General features: G+C 39.8%; 1 protein-coding gene across 1 annotated transcript; it reads right to left on the bottom strand.

Annotated features, from left to right (window-relative positions):
- Nucleotides 1-1564: 1564 nt before the first annotated feature.
- On the bottom strand, nt 1565-22306 carry LOC146705663 (protein FAM163B-like). Its single transcript, XM_085463423.1, has 3 exons — nt 21302-22306; nt 5998-6113; nt 1565-4416 (listed from the first exon to the last, which is right to left on the bottom strand). Exons 2-3 carry the CDS (start codon nt 6088-6090, stop codon nt 3979-3981), a joined length of 531 nt encoding a protein of 176 aa, XP_085319549.1. The 5' UTR covers nt 6091-6113; nt 21302-22306; the 3' UTR covers nt 1565-3978.
- Nucleotides 22307-25415: the final 3109 nt, after the last annotated feature.

The following is a 25415-nucleotide window of genomic DNA, read 5'->3' as shown; positions in this document are numbered from 1 at the left end:
TTGTCGAATTCTCTTATCCTTAATGAGAAGAAAACCGAGATTATGATTTTTGGTAGTAATGCCCTTCGTGCCAAACTTCGGGATGCCTTTGGTTTTCTTAGTTGTTCTCTCTCTGATACTGTCAGGAATCTGGGTGTCTTATTTGACAGCTCCTTTTCACTTGACAAACAAGTGTCTGCTGTTGTCAGATCTAGTTTTTACCAGCTTCGTCTTATCTCTAAGGCTAGGCGCTATATCCCGCATAAAGATCTCGAAAAGCTCATCCACGCCTTTGTAACGTCGAGGCTAGACTATTGTAATTCACTTTATTGTGGTCTCCACTCTTCCCTTTTACAGAGATTACAGACAGTTCAGAATGCTGCAGCTCGCATTCTAACTAAAACCAGCAAGTTTGCCCACATTACTCCTGTCCTTGCCGATCTGCACTGGTTGCCTGTCAAATATCGTATTCAATTTAAAATTTTGTTGTTTACTTTTAAAATTACTAACAACACTGCACCCAGCTACCTTAAGGACCTTTTAAACCCTTATGCTCCTGCTAGGGCTTTAAGGTCATCGTCACAGTTACTGCTGGCTCAGTCCAGATCTCGACTTAAGACTAGAGGTGATCGATCGTTTGCTCTTGTTGCACCTGTGCTGTGGAACAATCTCCCGATTGGCATCCGGGCATCTGATTCTATTCATTCTTTTAAATCACAGCTTAAAACATATCTTTTTAAACTTGCCTTCTCCACCTTTTAATTGCTGGTTTGTTTGTTTGTTTGTTTGGTTGCTGTGACCTATTGACCTCTTGTATTAATTCCCTCCTATCTTTCTATTGGTGTCTTTTATTATGGTGGTACAGCTTTTATCTTGCTATTACCCATGTGCTGTAGTCATTCTTATTGGTAGCTTTTATCTATGAACATAACTCGTTATTTTTATTTATCCGTTATCAATGTTTGAACCTTTTATTGTTTTATGTAAAGCACTTTGGTATGCCCAAGGCTTTTAAATGTACTCTATAAATAAAGATTGTTGTTGTTGTTGTTGTTATGTAAGCTTTAGAGAGCACAATTTTCAGATGGTCCATGGCAATAACAATAATATCCCTCTTTGAGCCAATATAAGCCACAGATGTCAGCTCATTGAGTCCTTCAACAACAAACTGGCAACATACACACCCAATGAAACAGAATTAGATTGCTGTTTAAAAAAAAACAAAAAAACAACAACCCTGAAATACAAAGAAAAAATCATTTTCCATTAGAGAGCAATCTCAACAAAACTATTCCTGCAAGACAAAATTAGTTACATTTATTGCTTGGAGAATTCTCCTCCACACGAAGCGCTTCGGCTTGCTGATATTTAACCTGCATTTAGAAGATCACATGCGACTAGTAGTGTCCAGTGTGCTATACACATTCTGATTACATTAATGCACACTAATGAAATCTTTTTCTGAAAAGCCTCAATTTTGTATAAAACTTCACCGACGCAAGCATCTTCATGCACAAATATGAATGCGGTAAATGACCCCTGAGGTTTGTGACTCATCTAGAAGATGAATGAGAATGAGAAAAAGGAAGATTTTCATACTGTTTTATTAGCAACAATGTGTCTGTCAGTTATATATTAGAAACAAGAACAGAAACATTTTCTGCAGTACTGTACCGAGTCTGAAAAACCAGCTGAATCATAAAATAAAGCAAGTAATTCAAATACTTCAAGGTAAAAGCAACACTGCATTTCAATATACACTTGTACACTTGTAATAATAATAATAATAATAATAATAATAATAATAATAATAATAATAATACATTTCTTCTATACTTCCTTATGGCACTAAATTTCCTGTGCAACTGTCACATAGTTTTAGATTAAAAAATAAGAACATTGAGAACTATTGTGTGTGTCTGCATGTCTGCATGTGTGAGTGTACTTATATGGCTATCTTTGTGAGGACAAGTTTAAAATTGAGAGAGTACTGGGATGGACGTCATTTGTGCCCCTCACCGCTTTTTCAACTTTAACTTGTTGTTTTAACTTGGCTTTAAGGTTATGAGTTGAATGAGGTTCAGATTACACAGGTAAGGATTTGGCAGCTAGTTGTGACAGTTAGGATGAGGGACCGGGGAACGTAAATGAATGTCCTCGCAAAGTTAGATTTACAAACGTGTGTACTGTGGCTTAGTGTATTTGCATGAAAGCACATTTTACAAAGGAAAAAAAACTTTTAAAAAAACCCAAATTACTCACTGTTTCACAGTTTGGAAAAAACAAATGAGTAATTTAAAAAAAAGACAGAAAAAGGGAGAAGAAGTACAACAGCATTTACCATCCATTTGCAAGAGAGTGGTAGGTGGGTCCAGAAAGAACAATCCAATCAACTTCAAGTCCCTCCCACAACCACGGGCATTTCCTCTTTTGAATTCAAGCAGTAAATGATTTAACTTATTATTAGTGTGTTCTCTGTCCATAAAAGTCACCAACTGCTCCTCCAGTCAGAAAATTAGCCCTCCAGCCAGGCCGGTCAGCCAAGCGCAGAAAATAAAAACAATCCCAAGAAGGAACACTGAGTACCTTGGAGCAAGAGCATATATTCCTCAGTCCAATGAATGGAAAAAGGGGAGAGACTACAGTGTATGTTATGGCCTCTTAAATATTTATAGATGTGCCTTTAAAGGTGAATCTTTAGCCCAGGAATCCATACATCAATAAATCAGACAGAACACAAAGAATGTAGTGAACGTTCACTAACTTCAGTGAAGAACTATAATCGGGTTCACATTGGAAGCTTACGGTGTTGCTGTAAAAATGTTTTGTGTTTCTGACTGAGTCAGTGTTATAGCATTAATTAGTAAAATAAACAGGTACAAAATAGTTGCAAATCCATTTTCTTTGTTATTTAATCTGTTTGGGTCATTCTTTGCATTAAGATAAATTTAGGTTAAAGAAATAATATAATCGCTTCACCCCTTACAATAAAATGTTATTGCAGCCCACCTCTGGGTTCATTGTACACATCGATGACCTGTTGTGTATAACTGGATGGAATAAAACTTGTTAACAATTAATTGAGACACACACACACACACACACACACACACACACACACACACACACACACACACACACACACACACACACACGCTTGCCGGTATCTTCACATATATGCACACAAATGAAGATCAAAAACCTTTTTGGCACCTAGTCCACACTGCCTGCAAGAATGCAGAGATTTTTCTCTTCTGAAGTGTAAAATACTGTATATACACTGTGTTTTGATGCTCCAAGAAACCAGCCTTTCGTCAAACTATGCAACTCTATGAAAGGATGAGGGAAATCTTCTGTGAGCCCTTTACGTCTTAAAATGTTATGGCATAAGTTACGTCTGTCGAAAATGTCTGCGGGGTGGCAGCTAAACACAACAACCCGCTCCCTCCTCCACTGGCTGTGAGTGATATTTCATAACCTCTATAATCTGTGGATGGAGGACCAGACAGATAATCCCATCATAAGAGAGGGAAACACTGGACTTTTCCTAATCATATTTTGTTTGCAGCAGCTCTGGAAGAGAGAAATCCCTACTGAACATCATTTTGACACATCATGAATCTGCCTATCCTACAGGCCACGGTAGAGGAGCCCAGAGGAAGTAGGGCAACACAGACTTTATCAGATCATAAAAGAAATTAATTAATCTTTAAAAAAAAAAAAAAGATTCAAAACAAGTTTATGTTGTTGGTAATTTAACATTTTAAACACTTTGTCTTGGCCCAAGTGTGAGGACCTGAGCATAGTACCTTTGAAAAAACTGTCCTGAGAGCCAGCTGAGTCCTCCATTCTGCAAAAAGTGACTGGTAGAATGAGACCAGACTAGATCGGACTACACAGGTCAAGACGACAAAAACACAGTCTCACTCAAGCCCAGTCCAGCCCAGGCCATTCAGATGAATGTAAGAATCAGCTTAAACTGAGTTAAACCTTACCCAGCTAAACATCAGTGCTGATGCTACAGCTGCGTGTGAACATGTCCCTCATGGTAACTGAACGGGCAAGGTTTGGTTTACGATAGTTTGAAATGTTTACAGGCACTGGCAGGTCCAGATCCTGCTGCTGGACACTGCGATAGCTGATCCGGTCCCCTCCGTTCCTCAACCCATCTGGTTGGTGGTGGAGCTGCGGCTGAGGTGGCTGGAGGTAGAAAGGCATCTCATAGTGTGTACAGGATGGGCAGAAGGTCTGCGATCGTGTCAGTTTCCTGGCCATTGGAGGGGTGGAAAAAAGGGCAGGGCCATTTGGGATGGAGGAGGCGGCGGCTGTAGCCGCCACAATGTTGTGATTGGAGTGAACCGGCGGGAGGTGAGATGTAACGGCAAAGTCTGGCTCCTCCTCCTCCGACTCAGACTCTTCCTTCTTGCAGCAATAATACTGATAGAAACAGAGGGACAAAAGTGGGAGATGGGCAAAGATGAAAAAAGTGGTGACGAGAGAAGAAAGAAGAAAAAGTACCAAATGATGTCAAATGTGCACGAGAAAGAGCTGTCTCAATGATCACTCAATTATCTCTTGAGGGGTTCTCTTGTGTTGTAAACAGACTCCAGTTTGCAGCTGAGGTATTATGGTTGTGGTATGACCTAGCTTTCAAATTAATTCCTGGCATCTTGCCATCTAATATCTGCTGTAATTTGGGGATTACTTTTGATCCAGAGAAATGTTGTCAGGAAAGGATCTTACAGTTTCCCTTCTAGCTATGTTACCTGGGTTCCCAGAGGATCACGGTAAATGGACTGCATTTATGTAGTGCTTTTATCTGAGAAGCTTTAAACCTTGCTTCTTATTCATCTTTTCACTCCCACAGCACACACACTAAGTTACTATTCATAGGCCCCTTCACTTTTTGTACACGTAATATGAATTTAACTAATTCACACTTAATAACAATGATTTTGGGGGCTATTTTCTTTTAAAGAGAGAAATGAAAACATATTTTTAATTAAAATGATTTTGCTACTGCACGACAAAACCGGTTCAGATAAATTAGAACCTGAGGGAAGTCTACCTGTGGCAAACTCCCACAGGTAATGCTGAATGTTAGCATGAAAATCGAGAAAACTGAGGAATTCTCTGTGAGACAAGGAGCAAATGTGTAAAACCATTTATAAAGCTTAGGCCTTAATAATTGTGATATGAAAGAAGAGTGGAACCACCAGGTATCCTCCTCGAGTTGATTGTTAGGGAGGCATCCAAGAGCTCAACCTTCACTTTAACAGCTCCTCAGCAGAGACGGGAAAGACAACTACCTCAGCAGCAACTCATCAACCACTGCTTAAAGATGTCCAAGTCAGTACATATGGCAAACACTTGGCCTTGTTTATTACCTTGCTAAAATGAGGCATGGTTGTTACTGTGCCAAAAATGACAGTCTCTACTTTCTGAAGGGAGAAAAGAAAGACGTGTCCCAACACATACTGTACTCCAAGGCTGTGGTTCACTACTGAAATCTTTGCCATTCTGCCTGCTGTCCACATCTTGCTCAGTTGCACAGGTGTGGAAATGAATGCCAGTATTGATGTGTGTCAGCAGCCAACAACGTTAGGTAGATTTTTAGCTCGCCTACAGACCGCTGAAAACTACTTTAGGTGATTACTAAGATTCCTTTCCTGTTTTTCATACAATTTGTTTGGTAACAAAAAATGAAATAAGATTGTTCAAATTGTGATGAACTTACAATAATTGTAATGAGTTTCTAATCCTGGGCTGACAGAGCCGGGGGTCTTTGTCCTCTGTCCGTTTTATGTTTTGAATGATCAGTTGTGTAATTAAATTTTTTTTTTGAAAACCTTGCTCTCAATTGGTTTTCCGTTTCCACTAGAATCAGATACAATTGACAATGCATTAGCATAGTTTTACAGATTAAAGCAGCATAATTACTCAACTCAAAGTACAATCTCTTACCTGCAGTTCTGCAAAAAGTAAATAGAATGAACAAAACAGATGATGAAGTCTCACCTGCAGCCTACAGTAGCACAGTACTGCGATGATAAGGAGTAATATAACCGAAGCTAGAATTCCACCAGTGATGACCACAGTCCCGGCTGTCATTCGAATTGCTCTCCATCAACACCCTGCAAAGAGGAAGAGGAGGGAAGGAGGGGAAGAAAGGAAGAGACAGGGGGTGGTGGTGGGTGGAAAGAGTTGGAGCATAGAGGAGGGTACGGGGTGAAATGAAGGAGCAAAAAGGCACACAATTCATCAGTTCAGTAGCTTCATTAAGTAGATTATAACTGTGTGTCATCTCAGTGGTGCTTATTGAATTATCCAGCAGCTAGGAGACATGTAATAGAATCATCCCACAAGTGCTGCTTATAATATAGACAGCATCTCAGACTGAAACACGAAGTGTGTGAGTGAGGGGGAGAATCTGTTTAGCGGGAGGACGGAAAAAAAGGATGAATTGCAGAAATGTCGAGAGGAACGAGGTAAACGGTTGCACAGATAGATGAGGAGAGATGCAACTACAACAGGGTGCAGTCAGTTTGGAGAAATGATGCGGCAAGTAAAATTTGCAGTCAAGCTCACCGAGATATTCTTCATGCTGCTGTGGTTCAACAAAGAACTGATAGGAACCCGTCCAAAAACAATATAATGTGAGGTGGTGTGCAAAGCAGATCATCAAAAGATCAGTCAGCAGGACTGTTGCAAGTAAACAGCCGTGACCTGTGAATTCGGATATTAAGTCAAAGGTCATAGCAAAGAGAAATGCAAATGCAAACCCAGGAAATTTGAAAGTGGATTTATTAAGTTATAGCATATTACAGTGCTTCTTTTATGTGATTCACAGCTTCCAAGCCACAAGTCAGATTGGAGTATTTTTGATCGATACTTGTTGGCTGAAATTTCTTGGTTTACATTTCACATTAAGGTGGAAATTATGCAGCGGGAATTCTACAGAATATCATAAGAAGACAGGTCCATTAGCTCCGTGGTTCCATTTAAGACGCTAAAATAGTGAAAGTAATCACACAGTGGTGTATAATTCAAATGTTATTATTCAACCTCAGTGATATGTAATATTTTTGAAAAACCTTGAAGGCACTTATCAGATGAGGGCACAGACCTTTTCCCTTCATTATAGCCGCAATCTGGAAGTGTCATAGAACCGCACCAACACACTACATTGTGGATAATTGCTTGAAACCAAAAATAGGCCAGCAGGCTTGTTGCTAAGCTATGACTCATTGGTGCAAGCCATTAACAGCAACAAGCACACTGCAGCATAGGTCTATGTTGTCAAGATCTAACTTGAATGTGACATGGGCAAACACTAAAAAGGAAATACTAAAAATAAACAGGACTGCCACCAAATCTTGCAGTATCCAGTTTACCCTGACTTCTGCTTTCATAACATGATGCGAGCAATGCTGAGCATCCATCAGCTTACTCACATTAAGTTTACTGTCAGCTGTGTGTCACTGGGCATTTGGTATTTAGTATGACACCTGACACAGTGACCTTCTCACACAGTCATTAGATTTAAGTGAAACTGTTTAAACCGTAGACTGTATAAAATAATCTCTCAGCATGATGTGAGATGCTTTATAAAGTCAGAATAGATGTCTCTATGGTAGCTACCAGCCCTATCGACAAACACAGCACAGCTTCTCCTCACTCAAGCTTCAATTCAGCTGGACTCTAATTCAATCTGCAGGCCGCACAGTGCACCAACCAAATCAATATGGAGGACAAGAAAGAACAGAGCGTTTTGGCCTTAAAGGCTTCTAGTTTAATTGATAGGGAAACGAGGTGATTCGATGGCAATATGGTTGCCAGGAAAATAAGAGAACAGGATGTTCAGGTGGCGCTAAGCAACGTTTGTGTATCAATGTTTTGCACCTTTATTTAGTAGAGTGCATAAGAAAAGTGACAGAACAATGACAGTGGCTAGGCTAAGCCTAGTAGTTTAAGATGAAAGATGAAAGCCAATGTTGCTCTGACAAAAAAAAGTTTCTGCCTAAAATATGATATGCTGGTCTTTAATAATCAGTTATTATTAAAGTTAAAGACTTCTTAAATAATAAATATATAATAATAATGATGATAATAATAAAAAGATGGGCACATGAATTAAAAAGTTATATGTTTAGGGTGCTGGGGCAGTATAAATGAGTATTATTTAGTCTGCAGCATTTACCTGCATCCTTTTAAGACCACAGGGCACAGCTTTATAAAGGTGGAATTAGATTTAAGGACGACTGAAGACAACATCGCGTAACAGATGATCCCACTATGTGTGCAGACCTGTGTGGCCTCATTTAAGTAACCAACACAGATTCTCAAGCACCTAATAATTAGTGCTGCTTATACTCAGCAGTCTGAATCCCTTCAGTGCAAACTCATCATGAGACCAGATCATCAGTGTTGGGCTTTTAGACCTTAATATCAATTTTCAATCTGAAAACCTTGACTAGTGTCTTTTTTGTTTCACCAGCAGATGGTGACATAGAGCAGTACACGGCCTACAAAAACAGTTTTCAAAAGGAAATGATCAAAATTACATTTAAATTTTAAAATAAAATACTAGAAAGTTAGTTGTTTTTTTGTTTGTTTTAGAAAATAACACTTGTCTACAGACAATTAAAAATGCATCCTCTAAATGTAAATGAATCTTAAAGCCAAACATTAAGCTCAAACAAGACTGAGATAAAATTCCAGTTATAGTGAGATAAATTTACAATGAAAAGAACAGAAAATAAAACATTCCAAAAGTATAAATAAATACCAGTGAAGGAAAAACTGAATAAAAGCTGTAATAAAGATTAAAAGAAGACAACACAAGTAAGTCAAAAAAAGAAGAAACCACTGACTCTGCATGTGGGATCTGCTCAGAGAGCATGCTCCAAAGTCAAGGAGCCCTGATCACAAAAGTACAGTCACAACCACTTTTATATATTACTAACTATTCTGCTAGAGTGTCTGTATAGGTCCTCTTTTTTTATTTGTAGGACTTGTTTATATTTTATGAATAATTTTAAAAATCAAACCATAGAGCCACGCTCCAAACAGCTGCCTTGCGGTCATATGTCTTATCACCATCTGTCAGAGGTACCAGGGGGATCTGCCAGGTCCGGGATCCCCATCGTCAATCCTCGGCATCTCAACATTGTGTGAGATTCTCAGCAACACCTCACACATCAGCACACATCATATATAAGCATGAACAACGTAAGAGAAAAATTAGCTGGACTGCCAACATTAGACTGTTGCCCTTAATAGTCCATATGTGAAATCAAATGTTCCTTACATGTGTAGGTGCATTATACAAAAAAGTTCCTTTGTAAAAGACATTACTGTTGTGCCAGTTGCAGCTTGCTTAATTGAAGTGGTTTGTCAGGCACCAGGCCAAAAGAATGAGCACATGCATGATCAGGACTGCGTGCACATAATTCTGACTCGGTGTCATACAAATCCTTTTCTGTCTTGTCTCAAATGATGATTTGTGGACTGAGCTGATTTCTGACTTTTCTCACTGATATTCCTTCATGAAAGTTATTATGGTGTGCACAAAAACACACACACACACGTGCATGTAGCATTTCTCATTCTGCAGGCTAGGCTGGTGCTGTGTATCTCCTGGGGCTACATTAATCAGATCAGTGTGTGAGCGATGTGTTGCAGCAAGGCGACAAACAGTGTTAATTATTTAACCACACACACTCACGCTCGTGCGCGCACAGACGCGTGCATATACGCAATCCAGACCCCATTGTGAAATAGTGAAATACTGGAGAGAGGCAATCTTGTCCACTCAGCTGCTTTTGCTGGTATTCGTCCACAGGAATGACAAGAGTTAGGGGCAAAAGAAGAATAGCCGTGTGCACACTCGCACACAAACACACACAAACACTCACATGCAATAATTTTAGTAGTAGCTAACATGCTCAGACAGAGGGCTTTGGAATAAAATGCCACGCTTCGATGAAACATGGCAGGGATCACAGCAAAAGGTCTTGCTTGGAATAATGGCTGCTGACAGGCTTTCAGTTCAGTGGGGAAGAAGTACGCAGTAGGTGGTGGATTCGAGTAACACACACAAGAGACAATAACATGCCCTGAGAACAATGGGAAGAGCTCTGTTATAATGGTAGCTGTCAAAGGGTGATTTTACACACATTTACAACGACAGAGTGTACCTACACATGGTTTTTTACGGAAATGACAAGATCCAAAGCCTCCTGAGAAGTATGCATTATTTAGCGAAAGAAGTGCTCACGTTTCTGCTCCAGTAGCTCCAGTTTTCAATCTCACAATCTTAACTGGTAACAAAGTTCCAAAATATGAATATAGGGACACGCAGAAAACAACAATGCCTCATCAACTCTGTCTGATTACAGTTTTTTGGCCCGTAATGAGTCCTTGCTCTTTAATAAGCTGTGCAATCAGGGAGCATTCAACTAGTATAAATGACATAATTTCAACCTGCAGGATGTATACTTTTATTGGAAGACATTATGTCATTTTGTTCGTCATTTCGTTTTGAGGCTTTGGTTTCTGTATTAATTTTGTAAAAAGCACATCTTGTGGCCTTACTTCTCCATTTTTGTACCTCTCTTCTGTCCTCCTGCCTGTGACCTGGAAAATGAGGTCAGAAACTCAATTCCTGAAGTGCATCTCAAAGAGAGAGAAGTTTTACGGGAGAGTGGGGATGCATAGGTGTATCATTTGCAAACGTTTCTTTGAAACCTGTGATCTAACAGGCATGACACACACAGAAAAAATGTGTTCCTTTTGCATTCATAACTTTAATTAGTTATTTCAGATGATTCCACAGTCAAAATTTCTGCCGACCACACTGTGAACTTAATCAAAAGTAATGCTTCTAATGATGTCATGATATCAAAAAGTGAAATAGAGAGAAATGTAAAAGTGGACAGCACATTGTGTTACTTTAAACTGGAAGCTTTGAATCAAGGATTTCTCATTTTGTTAAAATGAGTCTTGTCGTCGACTGCTCTGCTCATGTGGCAAAGGTAAGGATGGAAGGAAAAATGAGAAAAGAGAACAGGAACCTGTGTTTGTTGGCATTTGTTTTTTCCATGACATCTGTACTTTTGTCTTTTCATCTTTCATCTTAATCATTTTGTGTTTTTATGCTAACGTGTCCCCTCGCTTGCATCACTCGTGTCTGTCTCTCAGATCACAACTCCTCCCAGCGTAGATGTGTGTGAGAGATGCGTGAACTGCGTGCTTCCACTGGATCAGATTTGAAGGATGTCAGACATTTTTCTTCCTATTATACAGTGTTTTACCACCATAGAGCAGCTCTTATTGATAGATAGATAGATGTTTGTGTATCTCTGTGAAATCTCTTTGAGCTGTATGTAGATTTGCATATAAATCATGTTTCACTAGCTGGGCCCACGTCCTCATTTTAGGTTTGACAGCATTTTAGTAGCTTGCAGAACTGGGTGAACCTATATAGATGAAGGAGCGTGTTTGGAGGCGTGGTCCTGCTCCTGAAATTCTAATACAGCATCTCCAGAAATTGTTTGCATAATCAAAATAGATAATTACTTGTTATACATTTTCTTTATCATGTTTAAAATTTAGAGTCACATTGGGGCTAGGGCCTTTCCATTTGACAAAGGGGTAAAGGTGGGGTCACCAGTCCATACCCTCTTCTCAAAAATTCTGTCCTGGATGTAAATTTGTGAGAAAGTGCTGCAGATGCTACCCGGTTTATTTTTGAATTACTGACACAGCCAGATTGTCTGTGTCCCCCACTGCTTTCTGTATCAATTTTAAATAGGAAAGTCTTGTACTGCATAACCCCCCCCCCCCCCAACAAAAAAACCCCCAACTGCAACAAGTTAACATGTCAGCTGAAACTGAAGACTACTTGTATTAGCAAAATATATACTCTGACTGAGCTGTGGGTAATGTTAATCTGGATTAATAATGCTCAGTATCAGTCCATCAGTGTTATAGGAATGCAGTGATTCTCTCGAGTCTATGAGTGTTGCATTAATCTTTTATCTATGGCAATCGATGAACCTTATTCCTACACTTCCAAGGTTAACTTCTGCAAGAGTATGGCTGTGTAGATTGTTGCAATCAAAGCCAGTTTTTTTGAGCAATAATCATAAAATTCAATGTGGCAATCAAATTTGAAATATTGAATTACATTTAAAAAATTAACTAAAAACTACATGAAAAACTACAACTTAAGTTTCTAGTTTGTTTAACATGTGAAAGCACATGCAGGCAGTGACAAATGTTAAAAAATTCACATCCACTTTTCCTAATATGAGTTTGAAGTGCACTCTTTTTTCTTTTTCTTTCTTTCTTTCTTTTTTTTTTTAAATGGCTTCTACTTTTTTCCTTTAGCCTTGTTAAATGAACCTGCTCTACATTATCCTCTCGGGTGGCACTGACCCTGACTGGCATTACTCAACTCTGTGTCCCTGACTCAGTCTATACCCGCATAAAATATCACCTGGTGCACAAAATATCTTTTGCCAGCATTTGTGTCCCTGCATCCACCTTCAAGAATAATGACAACACACACCTATCCTGAGGTAAAGCTCAGGATAACTGAGGTGCTTTTTTCTTTGGTAGACAGCAATCGTTTTCATCCATCCTGTGTGTCCTAGCATTACCTAGGCAACATGTCTGTAATTAGTGCCCCTCTATGAATGATATATCATAAAAATGGCTCTTGGCTTGTGTGAATATAGCACCATGAGGACATTTTAAGGACTTAACAGTGACCTGGGGGTCTCTCCATTTAATTATACAGCTTGCTAAATGTGTCTCATCTATCTAAATGACCTTGCTTAGTTGTTCTTCCAGTTCAAATTGCAAACTGAGGTAGAAGGTACTCCTATAACTTTAAATGTGTTGTGCAAGGACTAAAGTAATGGAGCATGACTTTCCTTCCTTGCTAATAGCATTTTTAGACGTTGACTATTTGTTTTTTAACAGCAGTCCCAATTTATTTTAGGAGTATATATTTGGCGATGTCATGGTACAATATCATGATATTATAATACTAGTATGATAGTAATTATGCACATCTGTTCAACTGCTTGCTAAGGCAGATATCTAAACAGTCAGTCATATGGCAGCAACTCAGTGCATTCAGGCATGTAGTCATGGTCAAGACTCCAAAACTTCAAACTGAACATCAGAACATCAGAAGGGGGAAAAAGTGATTTTAAATGACTTTCAACATGGTTCGGTTGTTGGTACCAGGCAGGCTGGTCTGAATATTTCAGAAGCAGTTCTCTGGGAGAAAATGTCTTGTTGATGCCAGAGGTCAGAGGAGAATAGCCAGACTGCTTTGAGCTAATAGAAAGGCAACAATAACTCAAATAACAAAGTTATGCAGAAGAGCATCTCTGAATGCACAACACATAGAACCATGCTAAACCACTTTTATCATACCACAAAGCAATAAATCACATCTTGAGGTGGTTTCTTGAACATGACAATGAGTTCAGTGTACTCAAATGGCCTCCACAGTCACAAGATCTCAATCCAGTAGGGCCCCTTTGGAATTTGACAGCTGACAAATGTGCAATGACTGTGTAATGCTATCATGCAAATATTGACCAAATTCTCGGAGGAATATTTTCAACACCTTGTTGAATCTTTTTCATGAAGAATTAAGTCAGTTGTGCAGCCAAATGTTCACCCAGCCCTACTAAGCAATGTCCTGTGAGCATATATTACTCCAAGTGCTTTCAAAGCAGCACCATCCACTTCAGCATTTATCAACAAGAAAATGCTAGGTTTTGTCTCAGTGTTTGGAGAAATCCACTACAGATAACGACGAATAATAATAAAAAAAGGATGCCAAAATGTTTGCATATCCCTATGCTGAAAACAACAAACTTCTCATTTGGAGACACTCAAATGGAATAAATAATATCACTTTTTGTTCTGATGAAGCTATAAACAGGCTATTTACCTGTTGGATACAAATCTCACTGATGATGTCCTTTTACATTTACAATCCACAGGAGGAAGCCATTAGTTCTAGTGATTTCATTATAGGTGTTCTTTTGTGAGTTGCTCAGGTAAAGTGTCTTAATCACATCAGTGTGGAAGAAGCACAGAAGTTAAAGTGCACGCAATTCTGAAAGATAGAGGCAGACACACTTATTCCCCACACTTCTCAGCAGGGTGTTCAAGGGTCTTGAACAGTGTAAAAGCTATAGTTTCCCTTTTCTATGTGGATAAAAATGGGACAAAAAAAGTACGACATCTATCTATCTGTCAGTTTATTGTTCTGCCCTCTCATATTAAAGGAAATTAGCTTTCATTTTCAAATCATTTTAAAATAATTGCATACAATCACGTTTTGTCAGCCTGCCACTGCACTTCCTACTCCTCCCCACAGCCCTACCCTGTTCTACCCTCCGCTGTGAAAATCATACCACTTGTCTGTGAATGACAGGCTGTAATCTTGATGCCACAGAGAGCTGAAGTCGACTAACAGATCTTACAGTCGGTTGAAATCATAGCTGATGAATTGAAAAGCAGTTGTTAGTCCCGCAAGTTAGAAAGCTTTAAGTTCCTGTCAAGAGAATGTATGGAGTACGTATGTGTGGAGAGAAGGGTTAAAGTCTTAGCACCAAGCAAAGCCCCTTAATCGAGGCGGGGTGCACATATAGATGCCTATTCAATTTGGGTCACTTGTTGGTTACACTGCTTCTGGTTTACTCCTAATTCATAAAAATGGCTTACAATCAATTTTGACTCTTTGTAGTTATGCATAGTTAGTAGTTATGCATAAAACCTTGCTTTGATCTTAAATTAAATTCTCCAGCTCATCATGCAGTGATATTACAAGTTGAAATGCTTTAAAGTCTGCAGTGAACTTTGCACATGCTTTATTAACAATGTGAGAGGAATTGATAATTAAAGATGTTAATTGCAAGGTGCAACCTGCTTTGAATTAAAAACAGGGTGCTAGTTTTATAGATTCAGTTATTTTCAGTTATTTCAGTTATTATTTTTTTCCACTGGGGAATTGCAATGACAACAGAGACAGTTTGCTGTAACACTCAGAGCTCTGTTAGGACATACAAACACACACACACACACACACACACACACACACACACACACACACACACACACACACACACACACACACACACCTTCCTCAAGGCTACATAGTCTGTTCAGGTTATTATGCCTTTAAATACATATAATTCCATTTTCATTTCCCTTAATTAGCTAGGAAGCTATTAAATGACCTTTGCTCCTTGACACTCGGCAGTGAGAAATTTTATCCTACTCTGCTATGTCTTCCTGAGCAAACAGCATGATTCACTGAATTTTAGCTCTTGACCTGGGAGCCGGTTAGTTAGTTCTGGTTGGCTGGTGAGAAATGCATCCGTGCATCTCAGAGAGGCCGTCTACTGACACGTATGCTCTAACACATAAGCCGTGATGTCAAACAACCATTTCCAATCTGTTGGAAATGGTTCAAACTTTCTGCTTGAAGTCCCTTCACAGCTCAGAGGTAATCGTAAGTTTGGGCTTCAGTTTTGTTAGGTGCGGTGCATGCAAACCCCATGCTGTGTAAGGTTTTCTTGCATGTTTACGCCCAGTATGTGACAGGTTGTCAGTTTGTCAAAAAGAAGCGTGTGGTGAACAAAAGCACATGCCCACATTGATCAGTCCAAGGTCCTGAAAGCATGAGTGACACAAGTAGGATTATATGAGTGTATAGTTTTTGTGGCATTGCAGTACTTTTGACTTTAACTTAAGTTGAAGCAACCTGAAACGCTTCACTTTTACCAGCATAAATCTCCTCTCTTTGAAATCTTTTCAACAGCCCACGCAACACTTTCCATGTATTTTTCCCTCTTTTCTCTAAAAGGTATTCTCTTAAATTCAAAAACAGTCATCTGTGTGGTCCTTGTGTGAGAGAAGGGAGGGAGGGAGGTTGTTGTTACAGTCTGAGTCCTCAACTTTTCTTCAGCCAAGGACAGGCAACCCGATCGCAATGTCCTCACACTGGATAATAGATATTTCATCTGATATTTCATCTAAATGTATGCATTAAATGTACCATGCAGCGTCTGAGGGACACACACATTCACATACATCTAGCCAGATACCACGGTAAATGTAGTGAAACAAGAGGTAATGAAGGTCAATTCACATTATAACAGCATACTCTGATCATCATAGCGCTAAGTTCTCCAAAACCCCAGCTGTTGCTGTTGATGCCAACATATGGTTTGTGAGTAGAAGAGAAGAGAATCGGTGTTGAAAGAAGGCCCAGTAATCCCCTGCTAGTGTTCCAATGTTTTTGTTATTAGTGCATGTCTTCACAGTGACTGGGTTGTAGCTCAACTTTAAATAGGCTAAACTGGGCTGTGTATACATTTTTATTTTCTGTGCTTACCAGGAAGCTTTCTCTAAGGTCAGCTCTTCTCCTTCATTAGTTTATATCCCCATTACTCCTCTTTCCTTTTTTTTGCTTTCCACTATTTCTGTCTTCCTCCACCTGCTCCTTCTGCCCATTCTTTGAATCTTTAGCTTTTTCTTCCATTTACCATGCTCCCTTTGTCTCCCTCTCTACTCTGTGCTCAGCTGGTATACACTGCCTTGCAGTGGTGTGGCCTGTTTTAAGCATCACTTTGAACAATAGTGCCATTTACAGGCAAATACACTGCAGCTGACACGGAGATGGATAGATCCTGCTGTGCAACACTTTGCACATTCTGAGTCTGTCAAACAACCACATTTACAAGAAGTTACGTAACTCGGAAAATTCTCGGGAGGATCGCTAGTTACTACACATCTGAAGCACGGGTGAATTCATCACACAGCTGTGGCAAATGGGGGGAAAAATGCCCTATGGGGGCTCATATCCACCAGATACACACAAAAATATACACAGTCACAAAAAAATTAAACTGTGACTCACATGAATATTTTGCATTGACACAAAGTTCCTCTGCTTTTTCTTCCTCCTGAACATGCCGCTTTAGAAACAATATACTGCTCACATCTGTGTGATTGTAGCATCAAGCTTCTTTCATTAAAAAAAAAAAACTTGCGTTTTTTTTATGCATCTACTGCAGCATTGATCTTTTCTAAAAATTACGTCACAGAGGTGCATGTGAGAATGCAAATGTCTTAAGCAGCTGGATCAACCTTCCAGCTCCCTACTTCAAAAATCCATGCACCAAAGTAAATTCAATGGAGAAATTAGCAGAAGCAGTAATTTCGGGGGAAAGGCACAAGCAAAAGGAGGGTGTTGAAATACAGAAATAAGCAGAGAACAAAGAAGAGACATACAAAGGTTGCATAGGGCGCTGTCAGAGGCTGAGACGAATGCTCACGTCTAGTGGAACGTAAAGATGGACGGTTGAAGGAAATGTGCTAAGCTTAAGATTGGTGATGGCTTGATTGTTAGTGCTAATGGTCAGCGCTCCAGAAGCAGTGTGTCTAAAAGTATGAATGGGTCTCCAGTTACTATGGCGACGGGGCTATTACAGAGTGACATTTTAGCATCGCCTATTTCATTTTTTGAGTGGGTGGTTTACTGCTAAAAGTTTCAACCTGACTGTACCTGAATTGACTTCACCCAGTTCACTCTCTGTATGTAAATCTCCAAGCAGATCAAAATGAAGCACAGAATAATGAAAAAAAAGAGTAATACAATACAACACATTGGAAAGAGAGAACAAGATTTATGAATAAGATACTCTCTTCTAATGTCTACTTTTGTCTTGTTTAATAACTTTTATGGTAACGCAATTCACGACATTGCTGAGCTTGCTTGTCTTTCCTTTTCGCGTCATCAATTTCCAAAGGAGTGTGCAGACATTTGGCACTTTTTAGTTTCAGATTTAACATTAACAGCAATGCTTGCATGCTCCAGTGATGAGCGTAGAGGCTTGGGAAAGAGCTTTGGACCATGAAGCCTGTAATGAGAACGCCCCGAGGCTCCCTTGCAATGAATACTGTAGATTACAGATGCAATGCAAATTGTAAACTTAGTCTGAGCAATGTGCCGCTTACCATTAGGTTTCTTATGTAATATACATACAGTGCTGAAGGGCATAGACAGGCCACTAGCCCAACAGTTGAAAAATGTTGTCTCTTTACAGAATGGATCTTATTTTTGTAGCTCGGGTCTTCCAGCTGAGTCATCAACACTGATTTTTAGCTGGTAAATTATCAGGGAGATTCCCCATTTTTCCTTTGTTATCGTTCCCTTTTAGGTTTTCAAACTGAAGACAGTAATAGAAGTATCTCTGAACAACTGCTGCCAGTATCAACTATGATCTTGCCTACAAAACCTACTTAACTGGTGTTTACGAGTTTGTAGATATAATATACTGGAATTTGTTTTAGGTAAACAACTGTTTGTTTACAACTTGTCTGACTAAAATTGACACATTTGTGAAGTAAATGTAGTGATGCTCCCTAGATGCTACTGGATTTTTGTGTAAAAATGCCACATTAATAATTTATACATATATACTTATATTTACACACAGTAAAAACTTGGTGAAATTATTTGTGCTTGTCCTTTATTTATATCTTTTCTCATATGTTCCCCCTTTTTATTTTACTCATTCTCTTTCGCTTTCCTTTTTTCCCCCCGTTTCTTTCTCTTTTTTCTTCCACCTGTCATTTCTGGCTTTGCTACCCTGTGCCTATATAAATGAGGCATATGGTAAAGGAGAAATTGGCGAACACATTTGCTTTGCCTCTTGGCAAAGCAAATGTGTTTGGCACAGCAGTGCATTCAGACCATGATTGCTGCCTTCTAAACCTCGCTGAAGATGATTTTGCCAGATATCTAAGCAACACTGAGACTTGATTCAAAAGTCAAAGGTGAAAGGTGCCTCTTCGGTCTTTGAAAAAACATGGATAAAAAGATAATCATGTGTGTTTAAATAGTGAGAGGACATCGCGTCCTCTTCAATGTAACCTCTTCAGATGACCAGCAGATTCAAACCCAGATCCCTCTTGCTGTGAAATAAAAGTGCTAACCACTGCAGCACCCTTGTATGGAAGAACAGTAAGTTATGACTCTCCAAAGGCATGCACAAATATAATAGACAGGGATTGTCATAAAAGAAGCACAGGATTTTTTTTTATTTCTCCACACCCTTTTCATGTTCTCTTTCCACACCTCCCTCACATTTCGTCTTCTCTTTTGAATGAGCTTCAGTTTTTTACAAATCACTCACAGGGATGAGTCCAGCTGACCAACAGCCCGTGTGCACGTATGTGCCTGTGTCTGAATGTGTGTTGGCCACACTGTGGCTCTGTGTTGGAACACATCTGTGCCTGAGTGGGATGTGTGAGCATGTCAGGGTGTAGCTGAAAGGGGAGAGCAGAATGTGATGCTGAGGGGGAGGGGACGAGTGATGCATGGAGGAAGGGCGGAACGGGTGGTGACTGTTTAATATGATCAGTGAACAGCAATATTCCCTTCCCCCGGCCTCAACCCATCCACTCCAATCCCCCTCTCCATGTCAGCCAAAGCATAGCCATAATGATTCCCTTTCCCAATATAATGCATTTTAACAGTAATTAAGCTGATATGTGAATACACTTGAAAAAGCCCACGAAAAAGTAGACGTGCCTCTGTAACTGCATTCAGACTTGTCTATTCAAGCCTTCCCTGCTCCTTCTTCTCTGCTTCGCCATTCCTTTTGCTCTGTATTCTATATGCTCTTCTCTCTACACCTTTCCTCCTCTTTTTTCATCACCTGTTTGTCTTTGAAATTTGCTTTTCCATCCTACTCATCCTGCTTGTCCTTCAGCTCCCTCTGTCCTCCTCATCTTGCTGCTGCTGTGAAAACTATAAGGCTTGTAGATCAGCAGAAGACAGACAAGTCTCTTATGCTCAGAGGGGGACTTCAGTGTGTTTGAATGTGTGTTTGTGTGTGCACACATGCTGGAATATAACACCTCTCCCTGGGGGCCAAGGTTAATCTGAGGGCCATTGAGGAGGTCGCTATGGGAACACAAGCCCCACCTTATTGTTGATTGTTTCAGGCCCTCTAAAATGACAATCTATATTTTTTTTCTTGTAAGAAACTGACTAGCTTAAAGTAATATGGTAACATGTGACAGTAACAGTCTCAGATTCACAGAAGTACCAGTGAACTGCCATGTAGGCAAGGTCTGCAAGTTATAACTCTAAGTAAGTGTCCAACCATCACTGTTATAGCAAAGCTGAAGTGCAGCAAGTGCAGGTGAAAGTAAGACATTTGGAAATATGAGCTCAAGTAAACAAACACACACAAGCAGTGACTTCAAGTTAATTCTGCGGATATAGCAAGACAGTAGAGAACAGTGATTATTGCTTCGTGGGTAGTTAAAGCATCCAATAGAGCTTAACATAAGACTGAATAACTTTTCCTTACACTCCTCTGATCCCTCCAACCATCCACTTAACAGCAAAAACATGAAAAAATATGGAATGAAAGTGATTTTAAAAAGTTTTAAAAAATACTAAAATAATTTCTATTATTAGACCAAAACACTGTTAAAGCTTGCCCAAATTCACTGGTTAGTTGACATTTTAGCTGGCTAATTGCTACTACAGGCACCATAGTGTTTCCAAAACAATCACTAGAGGGTGGGTTGCGTCATGTGCGCCATTCCCTAAGGAATTTTGTCATTTTAACTCCATGTAGTGAGATATTTTAGCATTGCGGGGCTTTTATGCTGCTGGAGATCCATTTGCACCAAGCCTAAAAATATCTGCATACAACAGTTTGGATATGACCATAGCTAACAGTTGGTGACAGTAGCTGTGGCTCACAAGCCATGCTGTTTTGTCAGCTTGTGGCAAACCAGCCAGCCAGCATGTGTTTTACACAAAGCACTGAAGCTGCCCTCTGCCTTTACCCTTTATACTGTGTCTGTACATACAGGCATCTCTCTGTGTTAAATTACTTAAAGATTTTGAAAAACACTCCACATGTACACAGTGTATGTAAACAACTTTCAAGTTTTGAAATGTGGAAAAGAGTAGACTTCTCCCAACCTAACATATGGAAAGTATCTGCCTCTCTCCGTGGTGCTGAAATTAGAATCTATCTATCTATCTATCTATCTATCTATCTATCTATCTATCTATCTATCTATCTATCTATCTATCTATCTATCTATCTATCTATCTATCTATCTATCTATCTATCTATCTCCATGTCTAAAACAAAAACAACATGCATGACTTGATAATCACAGTCGATAAAGAAACACAAAGGAAACATCGTGGTACAACACAATCTTTCTTCCTTCAAGGGTAAAGCATTACCTTCAGAGATAAGAGGAATTCGCCGGGTCACATTGAGGGTAGGGGTGGCTCCTTGGGGCTCAGGTCCCGACCTCGGCAGGCTGTAGTCTGTCAACCTCAGTGACGAATAATGACACCGGTGAATACGCCGAGAAAAAAAAAAGCCTCCAATGTCGGTAAAGATATGAACTAAACGCTGAAGTGCCTGCGATCAAAGTGGAGCTGGAGTTCGACTCAGGTCAAAATAAAACCCACCGGGCCTGGTTCCTCTTTAGTTGATAATTAAAAACTAGCAGATACGCCCTTTGCAAACAAACAAACAAAAAATGTCCACCTTTAACATTCGTATTCTTTGTACTGAAGACTACTTCTCCACGCACAGCGTTGCCATGCAAAACATTTTCTTTCCAGTTCCCGACTTGCAGAGAGACCACTGAAAAGCACTCCGGTAACAATGGTATGATGTGATCTGTGGAAGATGCTTTTGAAGCAGGCAGGCAGCAGCACACAATTCCATCCACCGATTGTCTGGAGTTGTTTGAACGGTTCCTACTGGTTAACCGAAGCTGTCCGCAAAATAAAACACTCCTACGCAAACATCATCATCAGCCTCGGCAGCATGTGTGTTGGAGGAGGAGACGGGGTGATGCGAAATCTCGCCATCTCTATTTCAACATCCAGTTCAGTACCGTCCAGGGAGGTCGAGGTCAGATATTTGTTGTTGTGCTACTCCAGGTTCCGCCGGATTTCCCCCCTTTCTTCCTATTCACAGTATGATCCGCATGTGAACGTTCTCGCTTAAAAAATGCGACTAAGCAGCAGAAAGCCACAAAGTCTCTGCAGATAAGTGGTCACAAAGAGTATTGGTAGCTGTTGGATTTCCGTACGTTTGCTGATTCTTTCAGAGCGATGTCCGGAACTGCGCGGAAACGAGTAAACTGCGCTTTAAATCCAGAGGTGGCTCAGTGCCTGCACACCCAGAGACTACTAAATGCAGCCTGGAGTGTACAGTCTGGGAGATGGCGCTTTAGTCACAGGCTCAGATTGGCTGTGGGTGCTTAGAGAGAAGGGGGGATTTAAAAGAGAGAAACAACATGCTGTTGATTTTCGCCTTCCAAGTTGACGTGCGTGAGGTGAGGCATGCAAAGCTCCTCTGTTAAAAGATGTCACCAAAATTTCTGAAGCCCACTTACAAACATGCACTGATACACAACTGCATTGGATATAAAATTAGTTGCATTATCACTTGTCCAACCCCCCCCCCCCCCCCAAAAAAAAAAAAAACCCCAACAACAAAAAAACTAACAGCTGACAAGAGCATGGTGAGGAGGTGGCGAGAAGTAACCTTCACTATGTACACTGGGACCCTGAAACTCCTGCCACATTCAGGGGAGGAGATTAATTAAGATTCCCACTTACAGTGACCGCAGTTAATCATTCATGCTATACGCTTATGCTGCAGCCAAATCTATAAAGATAATTTAAAAAATTACACGTGTCCTATCCCCATGGTTCAGCCAAGTTGGAAAAACAAACCGTTCCTCTGTCGGGAACGAAGCATTCATTAAACTCCACTCTTTTCTATCATCGTTGTATTATACTCAATTGATATAGCATTTGTATTTTATTTTATTCTATTCTATTTTATTCTATTGTATATAGTATTTCATTTTATTCTGTTCTATTGTGTACAGTTGTGTACATTATCTTTTTCTTATCTTATTCCAGTGTTTTTCTAATTTTTCTATGTAACTTTGCACTATCTACTTTCTGCTGTAACAAAACAAATTTCCCTCGTGTGGAAGTAATAAAGGTTATCTTATCTTATCTTATCTTGTCTTAGAATCCCACAACTGTCCTGAGAAAAGTCCTTCTTTATGTGTCCCTCTGTAAAATTCTCCTTATTCAGTCCCTAACAAATCCTCAAGACTAGAGGACATATTAGGACATATCTGTGGATGAGAAAGACTGTATGAGATCCATATGTGCCACAATATTCTCTATGTTGATCCGCCTCTGAATCTAAATTGTTTCACCTCTTATTCCCTCCACTTCTTTCTCTCGTTTCCTACCTCGTAGTCCAGCCTCTCTTCCAATTATCCAATTCACCCTAAAGCTGCTGGCTTCATTCGTTTTGATCAGACAAGAGGTAGTTTGCTATCATATTAAGGATAGCAGTGTGACTTTTTATTGCATTCATTTTTCTAAACTGAAAGCATTGGAGATTAGTACACTTTGAGAGTCTGCCGTGTTGAAATATTTATACAAGCAGAGAATGAGATGGCTGCTTGGAGTGGTCACGTCAAGGTGAATTTGGCTTTTATCCATTTCTCCCTCTCTCTCTCTTTCTCTCTCTCTCTCTGTGCATGTGTGTGTGTGTGTGTGTGTGTGTGTGTGTGTGTGTGTGTGTGTGTGTGTATACACACTTGCAAACAAGGTGATGTGTGTCAGAGTGGCCAGTCTGTGAAAGCTTCTGCTTCTGATTCAGTAGCAGAATTTAATAAAAGTGCACTAAGTAACATCAGTTTTGTTGGAGTTTAATTCCACATCTTAGTACAGTCCTCTTCCCCCCTCAAAGCTGGATTAGCAAACAGACAGGCAAAAGTGGGCTACTGCCTTGGAGCCCCACACCCTTAGGGGCCCCGAATCACAGGATCACTGCGTGAGCATTTGAAGTCTAAGTGACACTATATGTAACTTTAGAAAGAAGAAGTAAAACAATCCTCGTTGAGTAACAGAAAATTGAAATTCACAATCAATAAAACAATCTTTCTCACTTCGCTACACTCTGGGGCTTGATGCTCCAGTTTTGCTTACTCTGGTAGCTCATTGTGACTAACATTAGCTAACTTTAACACAGTCAGTATGTGCCAGTTACACAGCCTTTCCCTCATTGTCACTTGTTGTTGTAACAGTCATTGTTCAGCAAATATTGCATTACTTTAAATACTTCAAGTATGATATAACTCAAAAACAGATCCCATGCCAACAGTAGAACAAATGTATTCATTTGATTTATTGATATTAATATGATCTAGTTTAATTTCCCATCCAGGGAATGAAATTCCCTATAGTCACAGCTCATTAAATCACAGCAACAGAAGATGATGATGCAAGACAATGACATGATTAAAAGACTACATGTCAAATCTTAAAAGTTGCACTGATGTAGAAAACTGAAAATATTCTCATATATTCATAAAGACTAGAGTAGAATAGAGTAGAGTAGAATAGAATAGAATAGAATAGAATAGAATAGAATAGTCCTTGATTGTCACTGTACATGTACAGTGAAATTGTGGGTGCTCCACACCAACTGTGCAGGAAACATAAATAATAAGACAACAGGAATACATAACAAACTAGAAAAATAGATGTAATACAACAGAAAGGCAGACATTAAAAGGACAGGTAGCAAAGTGAATGTAGTGAATGCAGTACAAACAGATGTCACTCAAAAGAAAAAGTCTATTGTGAGATGCAGGGCTGTTTTCCATTGCATTTCTGCTTTAATTAACTTTTCCACTGTAGTGAAGTACAAAACTCATTTTTCTATAATCTTTCATTCATTGTGCTTCCACACAGGCTTTTGTGTGCTTAACCCATGAGAAAAGCTGGTGGAGGGAAACACATTTAAAGCCTTTTGTGATTTTTTATTATATAGTCTTACATTGGTAAATGCCCGTGTTAGTAATGGACAAAGTTTTGTATAATAAAGTCATCTTCTGTATAATTAGTCCCTGCGAGGCCAAAAGGCTTCAGTATGCTCTCAATGCTGATCAAACCTTTTATCGACAAAGGGCAGTCAATGAGGGGAGAGTTGGCTTAAAGTGACGATGTCCTTAAAGAGCGGCGAGCTAAAATGGCTAGACCAAACCAGAGGCATATGGAACCAGGACAACCACACCATCCACAGCCCCCAAGAGTACCAAAGACCCAAGGCGACACATCTTGGCAACACCTGCAACATCCATCCAAGCAGGAGAAAGAGGGAGGCCCCAGATGGGGTGTCCACGGCCAAAGGGTGAGAGTCCCAGAGAACAATAGCAAATGGGCAGTCAACCTTACTAGAGGCCAGCCACCCTGGTACGAGTTGAGAACCAAAAAGGACCTGCATCTCAGGGAGGGGCAGAAG

Source organism: Copadichromis virginalis, linkage group LG7, assembly GCF_057382275.1.
Source record: "Copadichromis virginalis isolate Kocher_CV1m ecotype Utaka linkage group LG7, C_Virginalis_male_GT1.1, whole genome shotgun sequence".
Lineage (NCBI taxonomy): Eukaryota > Metazoa > Chordata > Actinopteri > Cichliformes > Cichlidae > Copadichromis > Copadichromis virginalis.
Note: the sequence above shows the minus strand (reverse complement) of the source record. Positions and strands in the feature narration are given on the sequence as shown.

Bases quoted from the DNA above. Each gene is read 5' to 3' on its own strand.
- LOC146705663 (XM_085463423.1), bottom strand. From the start codon at position 6,090: ATGACAGCCGGGACTGTGGTCATCACTGGTGGAATTCTAGCTTCGGTT. The intron at 4,417-5,997 runs GTGAGACTTCAT...TGTTTCTATCAG, and splicing joins TGTGCTACTGTAGGCTGCAG to TATTATTGCTGCAAGAAGGA.